A 21,574-nucleotide genomic window follows, 5' to 3' on the forward strand; every position below is an offset into this window, starting at 1 on the left:
TTGTTTAAAAAGAAAATGTCAGGTTCTGAATGAAAATATTCTAAACTGTGGCTCAACTGAGTAATGGTTTTTAAAACCACAGCATGGATTAAGATTGATTTCTGTAGGTATTATGGCACTGCTTTCTCTAGGGACTATTCAGCACAAGGGCTGGAGCTTTTTGTATTTGACATAAGGGATCAAATCAGTTTCTTTCTTAAGACTTTTATATAAAGTTATTATATAAAGAAGCCACAGTTCACTCTAGAGCTGCTTAGAACTGAAATTAAGAAGGGAATTGGTATTGGATGATCATACACACAAAAAGCAAATGAACCCATAATGCATACTGATGTTTTATCGACAGCATCTTATAAAAAGTAAATAACTGACTTTTGTCTTTAGTCTTTAGATAAGCAAATAAGAATTATAATAGCTAACAGATTGCAAAACACTAATTTTTATTAAGCATCATTATTTAGATATCTAAAAAATTGGAAGCTGAAATAAGAAATAAAACTTAGATCCCTGATAATATTCTAGAACAGTAAGTGATTTTTGTCTCTGAATAATTTAAGTAATGTAACTAGAAAGAGTGATCCAATATGAAAAGCAGTTTGAAATTGAACTTCTCAAAAAAACAGTGCAGCATATGAATGCAGTACTCTTTGTGTGACTTCCAACTGTAGTCTTTACAAAATAGGTATTCATTAAATGTAACCATTAGAATCTACATATATAGCCTTTATTTCTTACATTATAATAGCTATAAGGTAAGAAAAAGTGCAACATACATCAATAGGACAGAAATTCTGCAATATTATTAGTCTCACATAATCAGTCTCCCATGCCATCATTTGTATGTGTTAAGAGAGAGTGATTATCAGAATTCAGCTTGCAAAAGAATCAATCAAGAATTAACCAGTGTATTGAAAAGGCAGATCTTTGTCCCAGTCCAGGATCCTGTTAAAACAATTTTAGCAATTCTTAGGAATTTGCATGTCTTATGACCATCTCAGTTGATTGGTGCAGGTGGCCTATGGATTACACTGAGGAGCAGAAACATAGCAAACTGTTTGACTCAGCGATTCAAAAAACCCTGGGGGATAAGATATCAGACCGCTTGAGCCAGTGATTGCATTTGCTCAGTTGCATAAGAAATGTGAATATTATTAAGAATGAAATTACTTTTAGTCCTAAAGCAGATAGAGAATTATGTACAGGTGACTCTTGAAAACTTTCATGTACCTTGTGAAGTTTTACTCTCGTCGATAGAGGCACATTTGACCCACGTCAAGAGATAGGAGATTATACATTAAATCCTAAAAGAGCTCTTGATTAATTGTAGTTAAAAGAAAATGACCATAAAATTTAATAGTTTTGTGTAAACATATGATGGAAATACTAATTTTAAAGCCACCAAGCTCAAAAATACGGTGTTTGGAACAAATGTAGATTTTTCACCAAAAAAAATGTATGTGTATATATATATATATATATACATATATATATTCATTCCGTGGCTCCATCTTTAGTGCCATATATATATTATATATAATATATATATTACATATATAATATATATAATATATAATATATAATATATATAATATGTATATATAATATATATTATATAATATATAATATACATAATATGTATATATATAATATATATTACATATATATGTGTATATATACACACATATACATATATATACATATACATATACATATATACATATATATAATATATATAATATATATTACATATATATAATATATATATATATTCTTTCTTATGGTGAAGAGAATGAATTGCCAATCTCTAATATGGAAAATAATATGAGGAAAATATTTCTCATATTTTTAGATTATAAATAGTCTTTTTGCAGTCTTACCTAGAAGTCACTATTTCATTGGTTTGGAAAACAATCTACTTTCTCCCTGTACAGAAAAACAACTAGAAATCACCAGATGTTAACCTTGGTATATGCAACCGAAGCGGTGCGTTATAATATAGTTAATCTATTCATTGCTGTTTCATTTGCAGGTTCAAGAATGGCTTTGTTTAAATTGCCAAACCCAGAGAGCAATATCAGGACAGCTTGGAGATATGGGCAAAATGCCACCTACACCTTCAGCACCAAAAGCCTCCCCTATGCCTATCCCTCCAGAACAACCATCTCAGAAAACAGCAATGCCTACTCAAGTAAAAGTGAAAAAGAAGGAACAAGAAGTAAAAACAGAAGCTGAACAAATCATTCCAGAAAAAGTGAAAGAGATACCATCAGTGGAAAAGATTGTCCCGAAGGGGACCACAGACCACAAACAAGAGAGTAAACTAGAGAAAACTTCAGCCCCTGAAGACAAAAAGCCACTCCCAGAAGAAAAAAAGCCCCCTCTTGAAGAAAAAAAGCCACCCACTGAAGACAAAAAGTTACCTCCAGGAACAAAAACAGCTCTGGAGGAGGAACAGAAACAAGACTTAGCTAAAACTCCAGTACCAACTGCTGAGGAAAAGCCTGAAGGCAGAGTGACTCCACAGGTTGTACAAGAGAAGCTACCACAGACCAAGATGGAAGACAAACCCTCTGGCCCACCTCCAAGTTTGTCAAAGGAAGATGATGAGGTGCCTCAAAAAATTAAAGACCAGCCACAGGCAGCACGCCCAGCAAAGCCTGATCAGGTGGAACCTGGGAAAGAAAAAACAGTAAGTTATGTTTTCCTATCTTTGCACTCTGTTAGGTATATAAAACTTACAGATTTTTACCAAAGTACACAGAGTGCTTACTGCTAATTATGGAAGTGAAAGCCTTCAGTTAAAAGCACTTTCAGAAAAGTTAACAATTGTTGTCGAAATGAACAAATTTGGCATTCTGACAGCTTAATCTAATTTAAATAAAGCAGAGATAGCAGATTGATTTTTCTAGTTTTTATGCATATCTAATAATTTACCAAAATTCTTTAGGGTGATAAAAATAGTTTCTTACAACTTTAAGGTTCTTCTTCTCTCCGCTATGAACATAAAATCAGTATCTACCTTTAACATAAAATAATATGTGTCTTAAGTTTCTATTTAGTTAGTCACTTGGTTAAGCAAAAGTCAACAAGTTCCTTTTCACTTGAAAGCCTCTTAAGGTATGATCAGCCATTGAAAGGTCTAAATAATTGTGGTTGCCAAAAAAAAAAAAAAGTGTGACTAAAATTTAGGACAAAAGTCATTTTCTGTAAAAGTTAATTGTAGTATTTAACATGATTTTTATATGATGTACTCTACTTGTTTAATATTGAAAGATTATTTATAATCCAGGCATAATCTGGAATAATATATATATATTTTTTTCTTTAGTGCAAACTTTTAAGGGTATCTACCCATCTTAACCACTATCTGCCCAAGCAGCAGTGTTATTTTTCAAAGAATTCTGATTGTTTGAGAGCTACACCAGGTCTTACATCATATTTGGTTGATTAATTTTAATTCACAGATAACAATGACTTGAAGGAAAATGAAATGATTTATTAATGTTAAAAGTTAATATTAGGGCTCTATTTAGAATCTGTAGTGCATCCCAACTCTTAGTTGCTTTTTTGGTCATTTACAGTTTTAACACTTGGTTTAGTAACCGATGTCTGATATATGATATACCAGATAAATAAAACACATCATCTCATATATATCACATATATCATATATATAAAATATGATACATCACTTGTAATATGATGCATCACTCACAGATAATTCATCATTGGTCTCCCCTCATAACATAAATGAGTTTATCAGAGTCAGAAAGAGCAGGTACCTGTATATTCTTCATTCTATGCCGGGATGTAGTATCACCATCACCACCCATTACTGCTTGTAGCCTACCACTTTGCTCAACCTGATGACTTTTACCATTTCTCCCTTTGTAAAACGGCCCTTGGCTTTCATAACCCTTCCCTTTTTGTTCTCTTTTGGTCTTTCTGACCATACTTTATGAGTTCTACGTTGACTCCCTGTATCACTTTCTTTCCTCATTTCTGTAAGAGGAGGTTTTCTTTGTCTTTTGCTTCATTTTTGTTTTGGGTATTGTCTTCTTTGTTCTTAGGAGAGCCCCATGAACAATTGTTAAGTCTACCTGTGCACCTTCTTCCCCTCTCTTGAGTATCAGATCTGCAGTTTCAAATACTCAGTAGATGTTCCACTTCAAAGCCTCACTGTAAACTGGAACTCAGTATGTTGGAATTTTATCTACACTCTCTAGAGGCTTTTTCTGCTCCTGACTTTCTGTTTCTGGTAATGGCAGCATCATTCACCTGCCTCTACCTTCCTGGTCACTACCTTCTGAGAGATCTGAGGCTTCTTCTTACTGCCTGCCCTTTGCTCTCAGCATCCAATTCATCACATTCCTGTCTGTTAGTTCCTATTCCTGAGCACACTCTTAATTATGGCCTTCATGACCTTTCATCAGTGATTTGAGTAATCTAATTACTGGTCACTGTGCCTTCTCTTTCTCCTTTCCTCCATATATAATTGTCAGATAATTATTTTGTAGGGTGCATGTAATTTCACTCTATCACTCAGATATTGCTAATGCTTCTCCATTGCTTGCTAAATAGAATCTAAACGAGAAATATCCAGATATTTTGTTAATGCACTTTTTATTTTACACCTTTAACACTTCCTTTTTGTTGTGTCTTTTTATCACTACTTTTAATATTATTTTATAACCTTAATGTGTGTTACTTATTTGTAAATTAAATGTGTACAGTGATTTATTAATATATTATGAACAGTATAAAACAGTCACAAAAATATAAAATAAAATGAAATAGACTATAATTGTTTTTATTATAATTATTTAAATAAAGTTACATTTGATCACAATAAAATATGATTAATAATAGTACTTTAGAGAGAACATGGATTGCGCTTCAGTATTTTTAAAAATCTTGGTCTGCAATTTTATGATAGAGTTATCTTAAATTCAGCTTCTAAGTTAAGCTTATTTTGATATTTTGATATTTAGTTCTAATGACTATCCATAACAAGAAAGATAATCCACAAAGATATGTCAGAATTGGAAGAAGCGGATCAGAGTTTGTACTTCCCAAATCTTGCTACCTATTCTCTAAGTTTGAAACTGAAAATAATTTTTTAATTGTGGAAATTCCACAGGAGACCAATAGTTATTTGTTCTTGTTCTGTCAGAAAATACGGTATTTAAAATACACACACACACACACACACACACACACACACACACACACATGAATGAATTGCTTTAAAATCCACTGGGGTTCTTCATCTGGAAGGGTTAGAAACAGATGAAAATATTCTGTTTAAAATGTATTAAATGAGCAGATATGACAGCTTTTAAAAATGACATATGTTATTTTATATAGCATAATCACATGGTTTCCACATATCTCTTTTCAAAGGACTGTTTTCACACCATAATTCTGTTCAAGAACAGCTAGTGTTTGTTTTTTCTAAGTACTTAATAAGTACCATGTTGCTGATAACCAGAGTTTACTTTCTCCTATATACTTTTTTCCCCTCCGTCATTCCATTTACTTTACAGCATCTAGTAAGTGGTATATTACTGATAACCACTTGTCATCACCAAAAAGTTGAACAAACTTGGGATAATCCTATTTTTGTCAAAACAGATCCATCTTCATATTCTACAACTTTTTAAATTAATTTCCTATTATATAATCAGTAAACCTCTGTGATTTAAATAACTTTAGAGTTATTCTCTATCTCAGTACAAAATATACAAAATATATATTCTTCAAAATATAAAGGTCTCATCAGTATACAAAACATATGTCACATCTGTAAAATCCAGAGGTCTTCTGTCCAAATCTGACCTACTTATAACAGATGTAGTAAATGAATTTCACAGGTATACTGCGATCTCTGTATTCTTACCCTTTTTAAAAGAATAATTCCAATCAAAGAAAAAGCCACTCTTCAGTAGCTAATATACAGTTTTTTCATAAAAAAATAAATATGTATACCTTAAACCATTCAATATTGTGAGGCTTACTTCTTTGGCATAGTTTTCCTTATTGGCTTACAGTAGTACTTTAAGTATTTTATTATTAAAGCAGAAATAGTAAATATTATAAACTGAACATATTAGAAATATCTACACTTTAATTCTGTTATTACCAAAAGTTTTGCTACTTACTTTGTTCTAAAAATTTCTCTCAAACCTTCTTGTTATTTCTGTAGTCTTTCCAACAATATTGGCTGACAAGAAATACAGTTTAATTTGTCACCATATCATTTCGTACACACTACCGAATCCAATTTTATCCAAATGATGTGTAGCTTTTTTTTTCTTTTATTATGAAATAAGAAAAATCAAAAGCTTCTAAATGTTTATTATGTAATTTATTGAAAGTTGGTAAAGTACTGGAATATTTATTTTCAGAAAATTTTAGAGGTCTGTGTTGATGCCACAATATCACTTGCTGTTGTGCTAAAGTTTACGTTGTGTTTAGGTAAGATGTGCTGTTAGCAATGAGAGATGTCAATACAGATGTCAAATAGGTTTCCTGATAATGTCGGGCATTTTTGGCTGGGTCCCATCTGATTTAACGTGGTCATCATTACTTTTTTCTTGTAATGTTGCTGATGAAAAGTTTGTAATGATATGAAGCGTGTCAGTGTTTGTGTCTTTCTTACATTATTATTATCTTTGTGATGTGATTTTTTGTTTTGCCACAATCTTTTGTCTACCATTTACCTATTCTAAGAAAACAGGTGTAATTGCTAGTAGCAAATAAAAGCCAGAGATCTGCCTAACTGAATAAGAAGCCTCAGTCTAAAGATGGTTGAATAAAGTGACTACCTCACTATAACTTCTCCTTAGAGTGTGACTCTCAGTTTTCTCCCAGGATTTTTCACAAAACAGATGACCAACTCACATAAGGAGTAAAAGAATATTAGCATCAAACCACTTACTAAATATTAGGAGAATATTTTTATATCAGTGTATAAAAATATATCACATGTACTTCTTGTAGCCATTAGATGATTTTGCAGGCCTGTCCAGGCTTCTGCACCCCACAGCCAGGACTCCTGTGTAAATGACTCAGTTTGGCTTTCTCAGCCCTGTGGAATTTGGCTCCAGTATAACTTGTAAGCAATGCCTGATATTCCCACAAGTGATACGTAGAACAACAGCCAAATAAATACTCCCTTGTGTAATTCCTGAAGGTAGTTTGACCTTTCTGCCCTCTTCAGCTGTACTCAGTTCTTCTCTGTGCATAAATGCCGCACCCCTCCATCATCCCAACTGACAACCTCCCACTTGGATCTCTGGGCCACTTTTCTCCCTTGTGGCTGGTGCTTCTGCTGCTCAACACCCTATGTTGACTGGTTTTAAATTTGTTTTTGTTTGAAATCAAAATAATACTCTTAATTTATCTCTTACAATATTCTTGGCACTATGTCAAGTATTTTCTTGATCATTTCATCCACACAACAATGAATGAGGTAAATATTATATGTTTTTTAAGTTGAAAGAAACTAAATTCCTGTGCTCAGGATCACATGGCTGGGGATTCAGCAAAGCTAAGATTGTAGTCCAGTTCTGATTATAAAATCATGGCATTGAACACTACACATAATTCTTTCCTGTGACACTTGTACCATACTGACTTTACATGATTATAATTATTCTTCTCTCTAAGCAGCTTCCACTATAACCCTAAATACTTTATGTAGTTGTTTACTTTCTTATATATTTATGTTATTTTAGTTATTCAGTTGTCATTTGTGTCATTCATATTATCACAGCATATTGTTTACATTTCTCTGTGGCCACACCTTTTTGTCTCTGTTTATTCCTCTCTCACAAAATGTGTTTGTCGAAAGGGATTAAAATGTATCCCCAAGTAGAATAAATAATTTGAAAAATACATCCTTCTTTACTTTTTTTAGTTTAATGTTTTAAAATTTCACATTACTACAGAGTTCTCTTTTTTTTATCTATATACTTAAACAATATTGCTTGTCTGCATTTGATATATTACACTGAAACACTATATAGTTCTCCAGATAAAAATCGAAATTTGAATGCCCGTTAGCGTAAACTTTTTTTTTTCTGGTTAAAATGACCAAGGGGTTAATATTCAAGTTAAATATAAGGCATTGTATATCATGGCAGAATAATCAGGATGAAAAATAATGAGGTTTTCTGTAGTGAAAAGGATTTTCATGTAGGTGAGACTATTTGATTTTTCTGTCCAGTCCCAGTGAATTTTATGGATTTAATCTTGTTCAGAATTTTTGGAACATTCAGACTAGTAATCCATTTTGACCCTAACATTGTATAAATGATTAAAGATCATTCATTTGTTGTCTTACTTTGGCCCATTGAAATAAATGGCTTGGGACAATTAACCAATATTGTATCCTTTCTTTGTCCAGTCTTAAGTTTAACCAAGAATTCAGGTGGTAACTACAGTAATGTTCAAAAAACTTCCATTTACCTTCAGTATGAAAGGCTAACCATTTCAGTATTTGTGACAGGGCAGAACTAAGTTCGGCAGTACAGTGTGTCTTTGTACCTTCTCCATCACTAGAGAAGGCTTCAAGATATGATACCATCAGAAGAGTTTCACCTGGGGATTAGTTCATCACTGCCTGTCTCTGACTGGTCTCTAGGTCAACAAATGGCAGTGGAATATTGGAAGGAAAAGGAATTCTCCACTCTCTGTTTTGGGTTAGTAAGTAAACAAGTATATGAATCTTAGCCTCTGAAAGTTTTGCGTAATTGTTTCATATACACGGACTTAGAAACACTCAAGTCTCTAGCACCATAATTCTATACATGGGAAAAGTGCAATAATAATAACAGTAAAAGTAAGTGAAATGGAATCTAATGCTAAATGTACTTAGAAAAATGCATGGAAAATGTGTTCCTCAGGGGAACTGAAAAATGACATTGCTATTAAAAAAAAAAAAGGTGTGCTTAAATTATGTTTGTTCCCACTCACTGCCTCCATCTAAGATGACAAAATTCTCACATAAAAGGTAGATGCCTGGAGTTTTCTTCTTAATTTAATTTCAGAGGTCATTCTAGATTGTATTACATGTAAAAAATGAAATGGGTAATTAATTTCAACTTCTGATTATTCAAATGAAGAATATAATGCATAAGTAATAAACCACCTTGATGTTTATGCACATAAATGCATATGTGTGTGATATATAATACATACGAAATTTAGAAAGAACTGTTTGGATCTATTTATTAAGTTTGAATATATTATCACAAGTAACATAATATTCTTCTCAAAAATAAGTATGTAACGACACATTTTTGAAGCAATTAGAAGAAAACTCCCAATCTTTTAGTCCTAGGGACTTAAAACTTGGAAGAGAATAAGCCAAATTATGACTCCCTCACATAAATACTTTGATCATATTCCTCTCAAGTTACAGTACTTCAGACATCCATTTGAAGATGGAATAGAGAAAACCAAACCCAACTTATACAGCATGTTTTATGTTCTTCTTAGTTCCATCTACTCTTTCTGATTTGATCACATTATTCCCTTGTCTAAAAAAAAAAAAAAAAAAAAAAAAAGTTATCCAGGAAGCAAGGGTTTTGCAGTGTGTATTAGCTGTGTAGCCCAGTTAACCTGTGTGAGTACGAATTTCACTCGTACCCCCACTCACATACCTCCCAGAGAAAAGTAGATAGCCATAGAGGGGATCACTGCTTGGACAGATGAGTGCCTCAGTGTGCCCCTCTCTGTACATGAAGTAAAACTTCTTTTCTTTTTTTGTTTCTGTTTTTAGCAGCAGTGAGTGAAAAGATGAATGGGTAGGTGCCTTAAAGAGCCAAAGGGCCTGGTTGGTATGTGATCTGAGATTTAACCAGCTAACCGTGTAGTGAAGAAGATCACTCGCCTTTACCAGAAGACTTTGGTATGTGAGTTAGTAGGAGAAGAGTTGACATTAGGACTTCTTTTCACTGCACCATGGTACAATAAATACATGAGAAACTGTCTCTTCTGAAAAATTCAGACCAATGCCCTTTGGTCACCTAACTTGATTTTCTTATTAAACACTCCAAACATTTTATCTTAGACCCGCAAGCATATAGAGCAAAATCTTTGCAGCCTTTTACCACCTGATAATATGGAGAGTAACAGTCATTTAGAGAGGAAAATAATCACAGCATCATCATAGGTAAATGATGATTGAATCCTCTGCAGAATGTGGAGGAAAGAGACCGGGAGAGCAGCAGGAGGGAGAAATGGGTAGAACATGGTACTAAGGAAAGAAAGAAAGCTTGAGGACATGGAGATAGGCCACATAAGGAGATTGCAGGATGGGTATTTTGATATTTATGTGTGTTAGTCCCCTGTCTAATGTATCTTAATTCTCTTTGTTACATTATATGTCTGGTCCTAATCTTATTTTTATAAAACGTAGAATCTGCAGAATCCCTTGTATAAAACTCTAATTTCTCTTTTATTATACTCAAAAGAATTGTTATATATAACAATGGTTACCTTTCCTCCATATATGGATACTGTATTACATTGTTGTTTTATAACCTACGCAGATGCAAAATAAAGAATATAAATGTCACTATCACAATTTGATTCTGAAAGATCTTTTTTTTTTTACCTTTTTTTTTCTTTTTCCACAAGGAGCTTAGTTACCCCACCTCTCTGGTTATGGTGTTTACTATGATTTAGTGAAGAGTGGGAAGGCAGATAAAGAAAGACATAGGAAGCATATTGGACTCAAAGAAATTGTGTTCATCAATGTGTAGGATATAAGGAGGTAGAAACATCCCTCCCCTTGGACCATCTAGAAAGATTTTATTAGAAGTCTGCTTCACCTGTGCTGACCTCTTTAACCTGTAGCTCTTAAGATAAAGGAACCAATATTAGTTGGGTGCTCATGAGCCCTACTACTAACTAAAGTCTTGGAATTGGTGATAAGTAACTTTTTCCTGGGAAGACATCTGAAATGACCTGGAAAGTTAATTCATGGTAAACCAAAGAGTACTTACTGCTTTTTGCACTAGAGTTGTGAATAATATGTCACCGTTTTTTTGATTTTTTTTCAGTTTATTTATATTATTAGAGAAAATGAGCAGGAGAGAAACAGAGAGAGAGAGGGAGACCGAGACAGAATCCCAAGCATGTTCATTGCTGTCAGCACAGAGCCTGATGTGGGGGCTCGAACTCACAAGTTGTGAGATCATGACGTGAGCCGAAATCAAGAGTCAGATGCTTAACTGACTAAGCCCCTATCACTGTCTTTTTGAATTTGAGTTACGTCGTGTTGTAAATTTGGCCAAAGAATTTTACCACATAATGTATTCAAAATACGTTTCTAACCATACATAGTAACAATATAGGTATTGAGAGGAACATGAGTGGAAAATGAATATCAAACCAACAGCTTTTATATTTGAGAACTCTACAGCTAAAAGAAGCAGAAAGACAAGGAGGTGGAGAAGGAGAGGAAGAAGGAGGAGAGAAGGAAGGAGAGGAGAGAAAGAAGGAAGAAAGTTTCTTTCATGTTTGTTGTTTGTTGTTCAACCTGACGTGTGATCATGGGAGGAGCCCATGCTTACAAACCCACTGAAAATATTCAGATAGTTAGTTCAAGGCACAGACTTAGTGGAATTGAGGTGGTCTCAGAGGCCAGGGTCAAACAGAGCATGTCCTCTTGTGGTTTGTTTTCTGACCTCTTCATTCCATAGGGCTGTGGGGGTTATTTTAACACTCTAAGCATGAAAACTCACTGGATCAGTTGAGTTCCATTTTGCTCATAGGTAATTTTAATTTCGACTTCTACAAAAAGCCTCTGTGCTTAGTATTTTCATTTAAGGCTACTCTGATTCTGGAACCAAATCACTGGCATGGCCTCATCACAGCCCAAGGAAAGCAGCAGGTCGAGGCTGTGATTTGTCTGCTTAGTGTCGCAGCTCCTTGGAAAGCCCACGATCCCATTTAGAAAATGTAATTATTGAACTGGTTGAAAGGAGCTGACTTTGACATGGTGTAAAGGTAAAAGTCCAATGTATTTGCAAAGTCAGAAGGCATTTGTAAGTGATATTTATTAAATATCTTTGAGGTGTGATGCTGAAAATAAATGAGATTAGCAACACTATAAAAATAATAGCTCGATATTTCTCGAGGTAAAGCCATGAGTCAGTAATTATTGCATAACTTTTTCAAAGTTTATAGTTTCTAAACATTCACTTCAAATGACAGAGAATTATAATAACAATACCAAGTAAATATAGAGTCTTCACATCTTTAAATTATTTTTTATTTACACATCTTTTATTATTTTTTGATGTTTATTTATTTTTGAGAGAGAGACAGAACATGAGTTGGGTGAGGGGGAGAGCAGAGAGAGAGGGAAGCACAGAATCCGAAGCAGGCTCCAGGCTCTGAGCTCTCAGTACAGATCCTAATGCAGGGCTTGAACCCACAGACTGTGAGATCATGACCTGAGCCGAAGTTAGACGCCCAACCAACTGGGCCAACCAGGCACCCCTAAAGTGTCTTTTAAAAGTAGTGCCTTATTGGAGTCTATTTCAAAAATAAATCTCCTCTGATAGTTGAGATGGGTAACATTACAGTCATATTACCTACATATTTCTGTTAAGGAAATTTTCCATCATCTCTTAAAACTTGTAGTCTGGTACAAAGCCCATCCTCTGATTTTTTTTTTTTTCTTTCTTTGCCTGTCCTCAGAATTCAAAAGTATTGATTATATTAATGAAAACTTAAATTTTTCTCTTTGACAGTTTAGAACATTTTTCCAAAGTAAATGTGCTGAGAAAGATAATCACGTGTTTGAAAGAAAATGCTATTGAAATATAAAGAGTATTCATGGAAAAAAATCAAATGTCATTGAAAATTGACATTTAATTTGACTTAGTTTAACTGAAAACTAACCTTAATCAGTATGTGTCAACTATTGTAACTGTTTTGGGCCCAGAGGTTTTTTTTTTTTTTTTTTTTTTAAACACTGGCCTATAGTTGAAAAGAAATCCTATAATTATTCCTCAGTTCATAGTAGTAATTGGGAGTAATAGAGAGGCCATGTTACTAGTTTAATCACGTTAAGTTTTTCCTGTATCTTTTCCTCCCTGCTAGGAAAAGGAAGATGACAAATCAGACACTTCAAGTTCTCAGCAACCAAAAAGCCCACAAGGTCTGAGTGACACAGGATATTCTTCTGATGGGATATCAAGTTCACTTGGTGAAATTCCAAGTCTTATTCCAAGCGATGAAAAAGATTTGCTCAAGGGACTCAAAAAGGACTCTTTTTCCCAAGAAAGCAGTCCTTCCAGCCCCTCAGATTTGGCTAAGTTAGAAAGTACAGTCCTCTCCATTTTGGAAGCTCAGGCAAGTACACTTGTTGAAGAAAAGTCAGAAAAGAAAACTCAACCTCATGAGGTTTCTTCTGAGCAGCCAAAGGACCCACAGAAAACTCAGAGTTTATCTGAAACAGTGGAAACTACAATTTCAGAAGAGGAGCTCAAAAAGAGTCCAGAAGAAAAAGACACTTTAAAAAAAGATAGCCAACAAGACATTCCTTCCAGAAAGGACCATGAAGAAAAGTCCGAGTTTGTTGATGACACAGCTACAAGAAGACAGCTTTATGATTCAGTCGAAGACAGTAGTGAAAGTGAAAATTCACCTGTTCCACAAAGAAAACGGAGAACCAGTGTTGGTTCATCGAGCAGTGATGAGTATAAACAGGAAGATAGTCAAGGGTCTGGTGAAGAGGAGGACTTTATTCGAAAACAGATTATAGAAATGAGTGCTGACGAAGATGCTTCAGCTTCTGAAGATGATGAGTTCATTAGGAGCCAGCTCAAAGAGATTAGTAGTAGTATTGAGAGCCAGAAGAAGGAAGACATGAAAGGAAAAGGGAAAGCAACAGCGGGGAAACACAGGCGACTAACTCGGAAAAGCAGTGCCAGCTTTGATGATGATGCAGGGAGACGCCATTCGTGGCATGATGAAGATGATGAGACATTTGATGAGAGTCCTGAGCTTAAGTACAGAGAAACTAAAAGTCAAGAGAGTGAAGAACTTGTAGTTGCTGGAGGAGGGGGGCTACGTCGCTTCAAAACCATTGAACTCAACAGCACAATAGCAGATAAATACTCTGCAGACTCATCACAGAAAAAAACGGCTTTGTATTTTGATGAGGAGCCAGAATTGGAAATGGAGAGCTTGACAGACTCCCCAGAAGATAGGTCAAGAGGGGAAGGGTCTTCTAGTCTTCATGCTTCCAGCTTCACTCCTGGCACATCCCCTACCTCAGTGTCGTCTCTTGATGAGGACAGTGACAGTAGCCCAAGTCACAAAAAAGGAGAGAGCAAACAACAACGTAAGGCTCGCCACAGGTCACATGGTCCTCTTTTACCTACTATTGAAGATTCTTCAGAGGAAGAAGAATTGAGAGAGGAGGAAGAATTATTAAAGGAGCAAGAAAAGCAGCGGGAATTGGAACAGCAGCAAAGAAAGACTTCTAGTAAGAAATCAAAGAAAGACAAAGATGAACTTCGAGCTCAGAGAAGGAGGGAAAGACCAAAGACACCACCCAGTAATCTCTCTCCCATTGAAGATGCATCTCCAACAGAAGAATTACGCCAGGCTGCGGAAATGGAGGAGCTGCATCGATCTTCTTGTTCTGAATACTCACCTAGCATAGAGTCAGACCCAGAAGGCTTTGAAATAAGCCCAGAAAAGATAATAGAAGTGCAAAAAGTTTATAAATTGCCCACAGCTGTGTCTTTATATTCACCAACAGATGAGCAGTCTATTATGCAGAAAGAAGGTGGCCAAAAGGCATTAAAAAGTGCCGAGGAGATGTATGAAGAAATGATGCACAAAACCCACAAATATAAACCTTTTCCAGCTGTACCTGAACGAGATGAAATGTTTGAAAAAGAGCCTTTGTATGGCGGGATGTTAATAGAGGATTATATTTATGAATCTTTAGTAGAGGACACATACAATGGTTCGGTAGATGGCAGTCTGCTAACAAGGCAAGAAGACGAAAATGGATTTATGCAGCAGAGAGGGAAAGAGCAGAAAATAAGACTCCCAGAACAGATTTATGAAGATCCTATGCAACAAATAACAGACCTCCAGAAAGAGTTTTATGAGTTAGAAAGCTTACATTCTATTGTGCCTCAAGAAGACATTGTTTCAAGCTCTTTTATCATCCCAGAAAGCCATGAAATAGTGGATCTGGGTAGTATGGTGACTTCCACCAGTGAAGAAAAAAAATTATTAGACGCTGATGCTGCCTATGAAGAACTCATGAAGAGGCAGCAAATGCAGTTAACACCTGGATCCAGTCCAACCCAGCCCCCCATCACAGATGACATGATAGAGTCTACCGTGGACTTTGACAGGGTGCCCGATGCATCTTTGACATCAAGTGTTCTCTCAGGAGCATCTCTTACAGATTCGACCAGCAGTGCAACACTCTCTATCCCAGATGTCAAAATAACCCAACATTTTTCAACAGAAGAAATTGAGGATGAATATGTAACAGATTATACAAGGGAAATCCAAGAGATAATTGCCCGTGAATCACTGATTTTGACCTACTCTGAGCCTTCAGAAAGTGCTACATCTGTCCCACCCTCTGACACACCCTCTCTCACGTCTTCTGTTTCTTCAGTTTGTACCACAGATAGCTCCTCACCCGTCACTACCTTGGATAGCATAACCACAGTTTATATGGAACCAGTGGATGTAGTAACTAAATTTGAAGATTCTGAGGGAATTTCTTCATCAACATATTTTCCGGGCAGCATTATAGACTATCCGGAAGAAATAAGTGTATCTTTAGATCGAGCCACCACACCAGATGGAAGAACTGGTGCTGATCATATCGTAATTTCCTTATCTGATGTGGAGCCTCCTATTCTAGAATCTATAGGAACTAAACCAGAGAGGCTGATTGCTGACACTGTTTCCACTGACTTACCTGTATCTGCAAAAGACGCAGTGAAGAAAGCCAAGAAGGACACTGGGAATGGAATTATTCTCGAGGTTCTGGAAGCTTACAGAGATAAAAGGGAGAAGACTGAGGTTGAACTAACAAAGATGAGCTTTTCTGAAACTGTGTTTGATCAACCTCCTTCTTCTGCAGTGGCCCTTCCAGTAGGGGAGCAGGTTTCAGCAACGTGCTTTATATCAGGACAGGTCTTTGATCAAACAAAACCCGCATCTCCGTTGCCATCCGGCAGTCCTTCTGTTACCTCTCTTCCAACTAAAACGCGTCCATTCTTTAGAAGTTCTTCTTTGGACACAGCAGCACAGCCTCCTCCTCCCCCTCCCCCTCCCCCTCCCCCTCCTCCTCCACCCCCTCCTCCCCCCCCTCCACCTCTCCCTCCACCAACCTCACCCAAGCCAATCATTCATCCTACAAAAAAGCTAACAATTACAGCTCCAGAGACTGTAACCACTACAGCTAAACCTCTAGTTGATGCTGTTACTACAGTAGAGGCTACAGCTATTCCAAGAAGTAATGGGTTACCTGTAACAAAAATATGTACCACTGCACCTCCTCCTGTTCCTCCTAAGCCATCTTCCATCCCATCTGGACTTGTCTTTACACATAGACCTGAGCCAAGTAAACCTCCGATTGCCCCTAAACCAGCAGTCCCTCAGCTTCCAGTAACTACACAAAAATCAACAGATACACACCCCAAGCCAACAGGTCTATCTTTAGCTTCAAACATGACATTAAATTTAGTGACTTCAGCAGATTATAAATTACCTTCCCCTACCTCCCCAGCATCCCCTCACTCTAACAAGTCCTCACCAAGATTTTCCAAATCCCTCATGGAAACCTACGTGGTTATCACATTGCCATCTGAACCTGGGACTCCAACCGATTCTTCAACTAGTCAAGCAGTTACCAGTTGGCCCCTGGGATCACCCCCCAAAGACCTGATTTCCATCGAACCAGTGTTTTCTGTAGTTCCTCCTATGACAACTGCAGGAATGCCAAGTTCTTCAGAACAGAGCTTGTACATGTCAGGAGCTTTGGAGACATTTTCTGCTGTCCCTGTCACAACGTTATCTTCATTTCAAGCAGCCCCAACCTCAGTTACACAGTTTTTCACAAGTGAAGTTTCCAAGGCTGAGGCTTCAGCAGCCAGAAGTGCACTCACTAGTGTTGGTCTCAGCAGCGTCTCTATATCGATTCCTCCAGAGCCTCTTGCTCTAGATAACCTACATTTAGAGAAGCGTCAGCGTAAGGAAAATGGAAAGTTGCCGCTTGTTGGTGATGCCATTGATTTGCGTACAGTACCAAAAGTAGAAGTTAAAGTAACTGAAAAGTGTATGGATCTTTCTGCCTCCACAATGGATATGAAAAGGCAGACCACCACACATGAAGTCTATGGGAGACAAATCAGCGCCGTCCAACCATCTATTATAAATCTCAGTGCAACTTCATCAGCAGTAACGCCGATGCCCCTGGTCACTGAGACGGTGACTGTTGTCACGTGCGCAGCTAGTTCAGGTTACACCTTGGGCCCAGAAAGCCTAGTGGGTATAGAACATGCAACACCAGCACCCCTCCAGCTTACTACATCGAAGCATGCTGAGCCTCCCCCGTACAGGATACCGAGTGGCCAGGCCTTTCCTGCAGTTAGGGAGGATGCACCAATAAACTTATCTTTAGGTACGTCAGCACACCCAGTGACATCGGCTGTTACAAAACCTGTTACTGCACCTCCTGTCGGAGTCACAAATGGATGGACGGATAGCGTCACACGCCAGGGAATGGCTGATGGGGAAGTAGTAGATCTCAGTACAACCAAGTCTCACAGAACTGTTGTAACGATGGATGAATCTACTTCCGGTGTGGTGACCAAAATAGTAGAAGATGATGAAAAGCCTGTCGATCTGACTGCAGGAAGAAGAGCTGTATGCTGCGATATGGTTTACAAGTTACCTTTTGGAAGGAGCTGCACAGCACAGCAGCCCGCAACTACTCTTCCTGAGGATCGTTTTGGTTATAGGGATGACCACTATCAATATGACCGGTCAGGCCCTTCTGGTTATAGAGGGATTGGGGGAATGAAACCTTCCATGTCTGACACGAATTTAGCAGAAGCTGGACATTTTTTCTATAAAAGTAAGAATGCTTTTGATTACTCTGGAGGAACCGATACAGCAGTAGATCTAACTTCAGGGAGAATTACTGCAGGTCAGTATGATGTGGCAGCAGACCTTTCCTTGAAATGTCATTATGGTGTCCCTCATCTCATTTCAGGATGAAAATGTGGTCCCTTTTCCAATTGTGTTACTTTTTCTCTTTCTTTGGATGTTTTGGCAGCATATTTCGGAGTACATGTGCGCTTTTGTTTCTTCAGTTTTTAATTTGTTCTGCCCAAAGTCACCTGCATGTGCCTGCATGTTCAACATTGCTTTCATTCTGCATCCAATTAGATTAACCTGTGGATTTGCATGCAGTCCCATTCATTATGTTCGTCAAGATCAAGAGGGCCCTCAAACCCCAAACACATCATTTATTCTGGGAACTGGACTGTAACTCTACCCTGTATTTCAGGTGAGGTAATGGATTATTCAAGCAAGACTACAGGTCCATATCCAGAAACACGACAAGTCATTTCAGAAGTTGGGATTAGTACCCCACAGTATTCCACAGCGAGAATGACTCCACCTCCGGGATCCCAGTATGGTGTGGGGAGTGTTTTGAGGTCATCCAATGGTGTTGTCTATTCTTCCGTAGCAACTCCGATTCCCTCCACATTTGCTATCACCACACAGCCTGGCTCCATTTTCAGCACCACGGTGAGGGATTTGTCTGGCGTGCACACAGCTGACGCGGTGACTTCGCTATCCGCCCTGCACCAGAGCCAGCCAATGCCTAGATCATATTTCCTAACAACAGGTGCGTCTGAAACAGACATTGCAGCAACCGGTATCGATATCAATGCCAGTTTGCAAACTATTACAGTGGAAACCCTTACCGCTGAGACAATAGACTCCGTTCCCACTCTAACCACAGCCTCTGACGTGTTTTCCGAAGTGGTGGGAGACGAAAGTGCTATTTTAATTGTCCCCGAAGAAGGCAAACAACAGCAGCAGCTCGACTTGGAGCGTGAGCTCTTGGAACTGGAGAAAATCAAGCAGCAACGTTTTGCTGAGGAATTAGAGTGGGAACGTCAGGAGATTCAAAGGTTCCGAGAACAGGAAAAGATCATGGTTCAAAAAAAGCTGGAGGAGCTGCAGTCTATGAAGCAGCACCTTCTGTATCAGCAGGAAGAAGAGCGGCAAGCCCAGTTCATGATGAGGCAGGAGACATTAGCTCAGCAGCAGTTACAGCTGGAGCAGATCCAACAGCTGCAGCAACAGCTTCACCAGCAGCTAGAAGAGCAGAAGATTCGCCAGATCTACCAGTATAACTATGACCCCTCTGGAACTGCTTCTCCGCAAACCACGACAGAGCAGGCAATTTTGGAAGGTCAGTACGCTGCCCCAGAAGGCGGCCAGTTTTGGGCAACTGAGGATGCAACCACCACGGCCTCGGCTGTCGTGGCGATTGAAATACCACAGAGCCAAGGATGGTACACAGTGCAGTCTGATGGCGTCACTCAGTACATCGCCCCACCTGGCATCCTGAGTACGGTTTCAGAAATACCTCTAACAGATGTGGTTGTGAAAGATGAGAAACCACCCAAAAAGAGAAGCACTGCGGCTAAAGTCCGTGGACAGTATGATGAGCTCGGGGAACATATGGCCGATGATCCGCGCTGCTTTAAAAAGATAGTGGACAGTGGTGTTCAAACCGACGACGAGGACGCGGCAGATCGGAGTTATGTGAGTAGGAGGAGGAGAACCAAAAAGAGTGTTGATACGAGTGTCCAAACTGATGACGAAGATCAGGATGAATGGGATGTGCCTGCTAGAGCAAGGAGGAAAGCTCGAGTAGGGAAATATGGTGACAGCACTGCAGAGGCTGACAAGACCAAACCCCTTTCCAAAGTCTCCAGCATAGCAGTTCAAACAGTAGCAGAGATATCTGTGCAGACTGAACCAGTCGGAACCATAAGAACACCTTCAGTACGGGCACGCGTGGATGCCAAGGTAGAAATAATTAAACACATTTCAGCACCTGAAAAGACTTACAAAGGGGGCAGTTTAGGATGTCAAACAGAAGCAGATTCAGACACACAGAGTCCTCAATATCTGAGTGCCACATCTCCACCCAAAGACAAGAAACGCCCAACACCTTTAGAGATTGGTTACTCATCTCACCTTCGGGCAGATTCCACATTACAGCTGGCTCCTTCCCCACCCAAATCTCCAAAAGTCCTTTATTCACCCATCTCACCACTTTCACCAGGCAAAGCCTTAGAATCAGCCTTTGTACCTTATGAAAAACCCCTCCCTGATGATATAAGTCCGCAGAAAGTACTGCATCCAGATATGGCTAAAGTGCCCCCGGCAAGTCCTAAAACAGCCAAGATGATGCAGCGGTCCATGTCTGACCCCAAGCCTCTGAGTCCAACAGCAGATGAAAGTTCCAGGGCTCCTTTTCAGTATACCGAGGGCTACACGGTAAGAGTGATTCTTTTCAGTTAGAAGACAGTAGATGAGTTGATGTTAACCATGTGTGTGCAGACTTGAGGAGGTGTTGAGGCTCCTGGTAACTTAGGAACCTAATAGTAAAGTTTAGTAAGAACAAGTTTATTAGAAATTTGAGGAAAAACAGAAAAGTCTCCACCCATTTAGAAATACCAAAAAAAGAAGACATCTTATGTGAGGCAAAATGAGAAAGAAATTTATTACTTTATGACCAATGAGATTGAAAGTTTTCTTCTAATCTTGAAATCCCCCAAATGTCAGTTGTAGACTGTGATTTCAGTGGATATAGTTAATATGTATTTTCAAGGATGATGGAATAAATACTGAACATAAACAAAGGGAAGGCAAAGGATGCCCTTAAATTTAGATGCAGTGACACCTGAAGTTCTTTAGTAGAAGGGTCCTTGGGGATCATCAAAGTAATTTCATCTTCTTCCAGCCAGAATGGTTTCATAAAAGGGCTTAGAACATTGACTGCTCAAAAGTGAGCTTTTCTAGAGCTGACATGAAAGTGTAATATGATTTCATAGTTCATTCATGCTTATTTATTTTCTGACAACTTTCTTAATATAACATCAGGTAAGCCTTAGTCCTAGGGCTTATAGAAACAAAAAAATTATGTTCTTTTAAATAATAGTGATAATTATTTAAAAATATATGAGTATGCTTCAAAGGAAAAAAATATACAGATATGTTGGACACATTTGTAAAGATCTCTCTAGCTGAGCTAATAAGAGATGTTAATCATCAGCTATTAAAAGTTTATTCTACTCTAAAAATTTAATATATAACTCTTTAGAAGGCTGTTGATAAATACGATAGTTCAGTTTAAGACAGGATTTATGTTCACATTAAAAGTTCCATTAATTTACTGGTTTCTGAACTTCAGGTCTTCAAATCCCGAAGCTTCTAAATGGGTTTTTCTGAGATATTGCTACATTTCCACCAGCCT

At 37.7% G+C, this 21,574-nt stretch overlaps 1 protein-coding gene across 12 annotated transcripts in view; it reads left to right on the forward strand.

Annotated features, from left to right (window-relative positions):
- The window catches only part of PCLO (piccolo presynaptic cytomatrix protein), a 419,937-nt gene that overhangs the window by 196,760 nt on the left and 201,603 nt on the right, over positions 1-21,574 (forward strand). For 10 of the 12 annotated variants that reach the window (XR_008296881.1, XR_003424548.2, XR_008296882.1 and 7 more), the window contains exons 4-6: positions 2,030-2,689; positions 13,123-18,217; positions 18,581-20,595. Coding sequence is in view for 8 of the 12 variants with exons in the window: in XM_027071762.2 (XP_026927563.2) it covers positions 2,030-2,689; positions 13,123-18,217; positions 18,581-20,595 (7,770 nt within the window). In the remaining 4 variants the exon portion in view is untranslated. The remainder of the gene's footprint in view (positions 1-2,029; positions 2,690-13,122; positions 18,218-18,580; positions 20,596-21,574) is intronic. The other 2 variants (XM_053218536.1, XM_027071769.2) reach the window with 2 other exon arrangements.

The sequence above is a fragment of the Acinonyx jubatus genome, chromosome A2 (genome assembly GCF_027475565.1).
Source record: "Acinonyx jubatus isolate Ajub_Pintada_27869175 chromosome A2, VMU_Ajub_asm_v1.0, whole genome shotgun sequence".
Lineage (NCBI taxonomy): Eukaryota > Metazoa > Chordata > Mammalia > Carnivora > Felidae > Acinonyx > Acinonyx jubatus.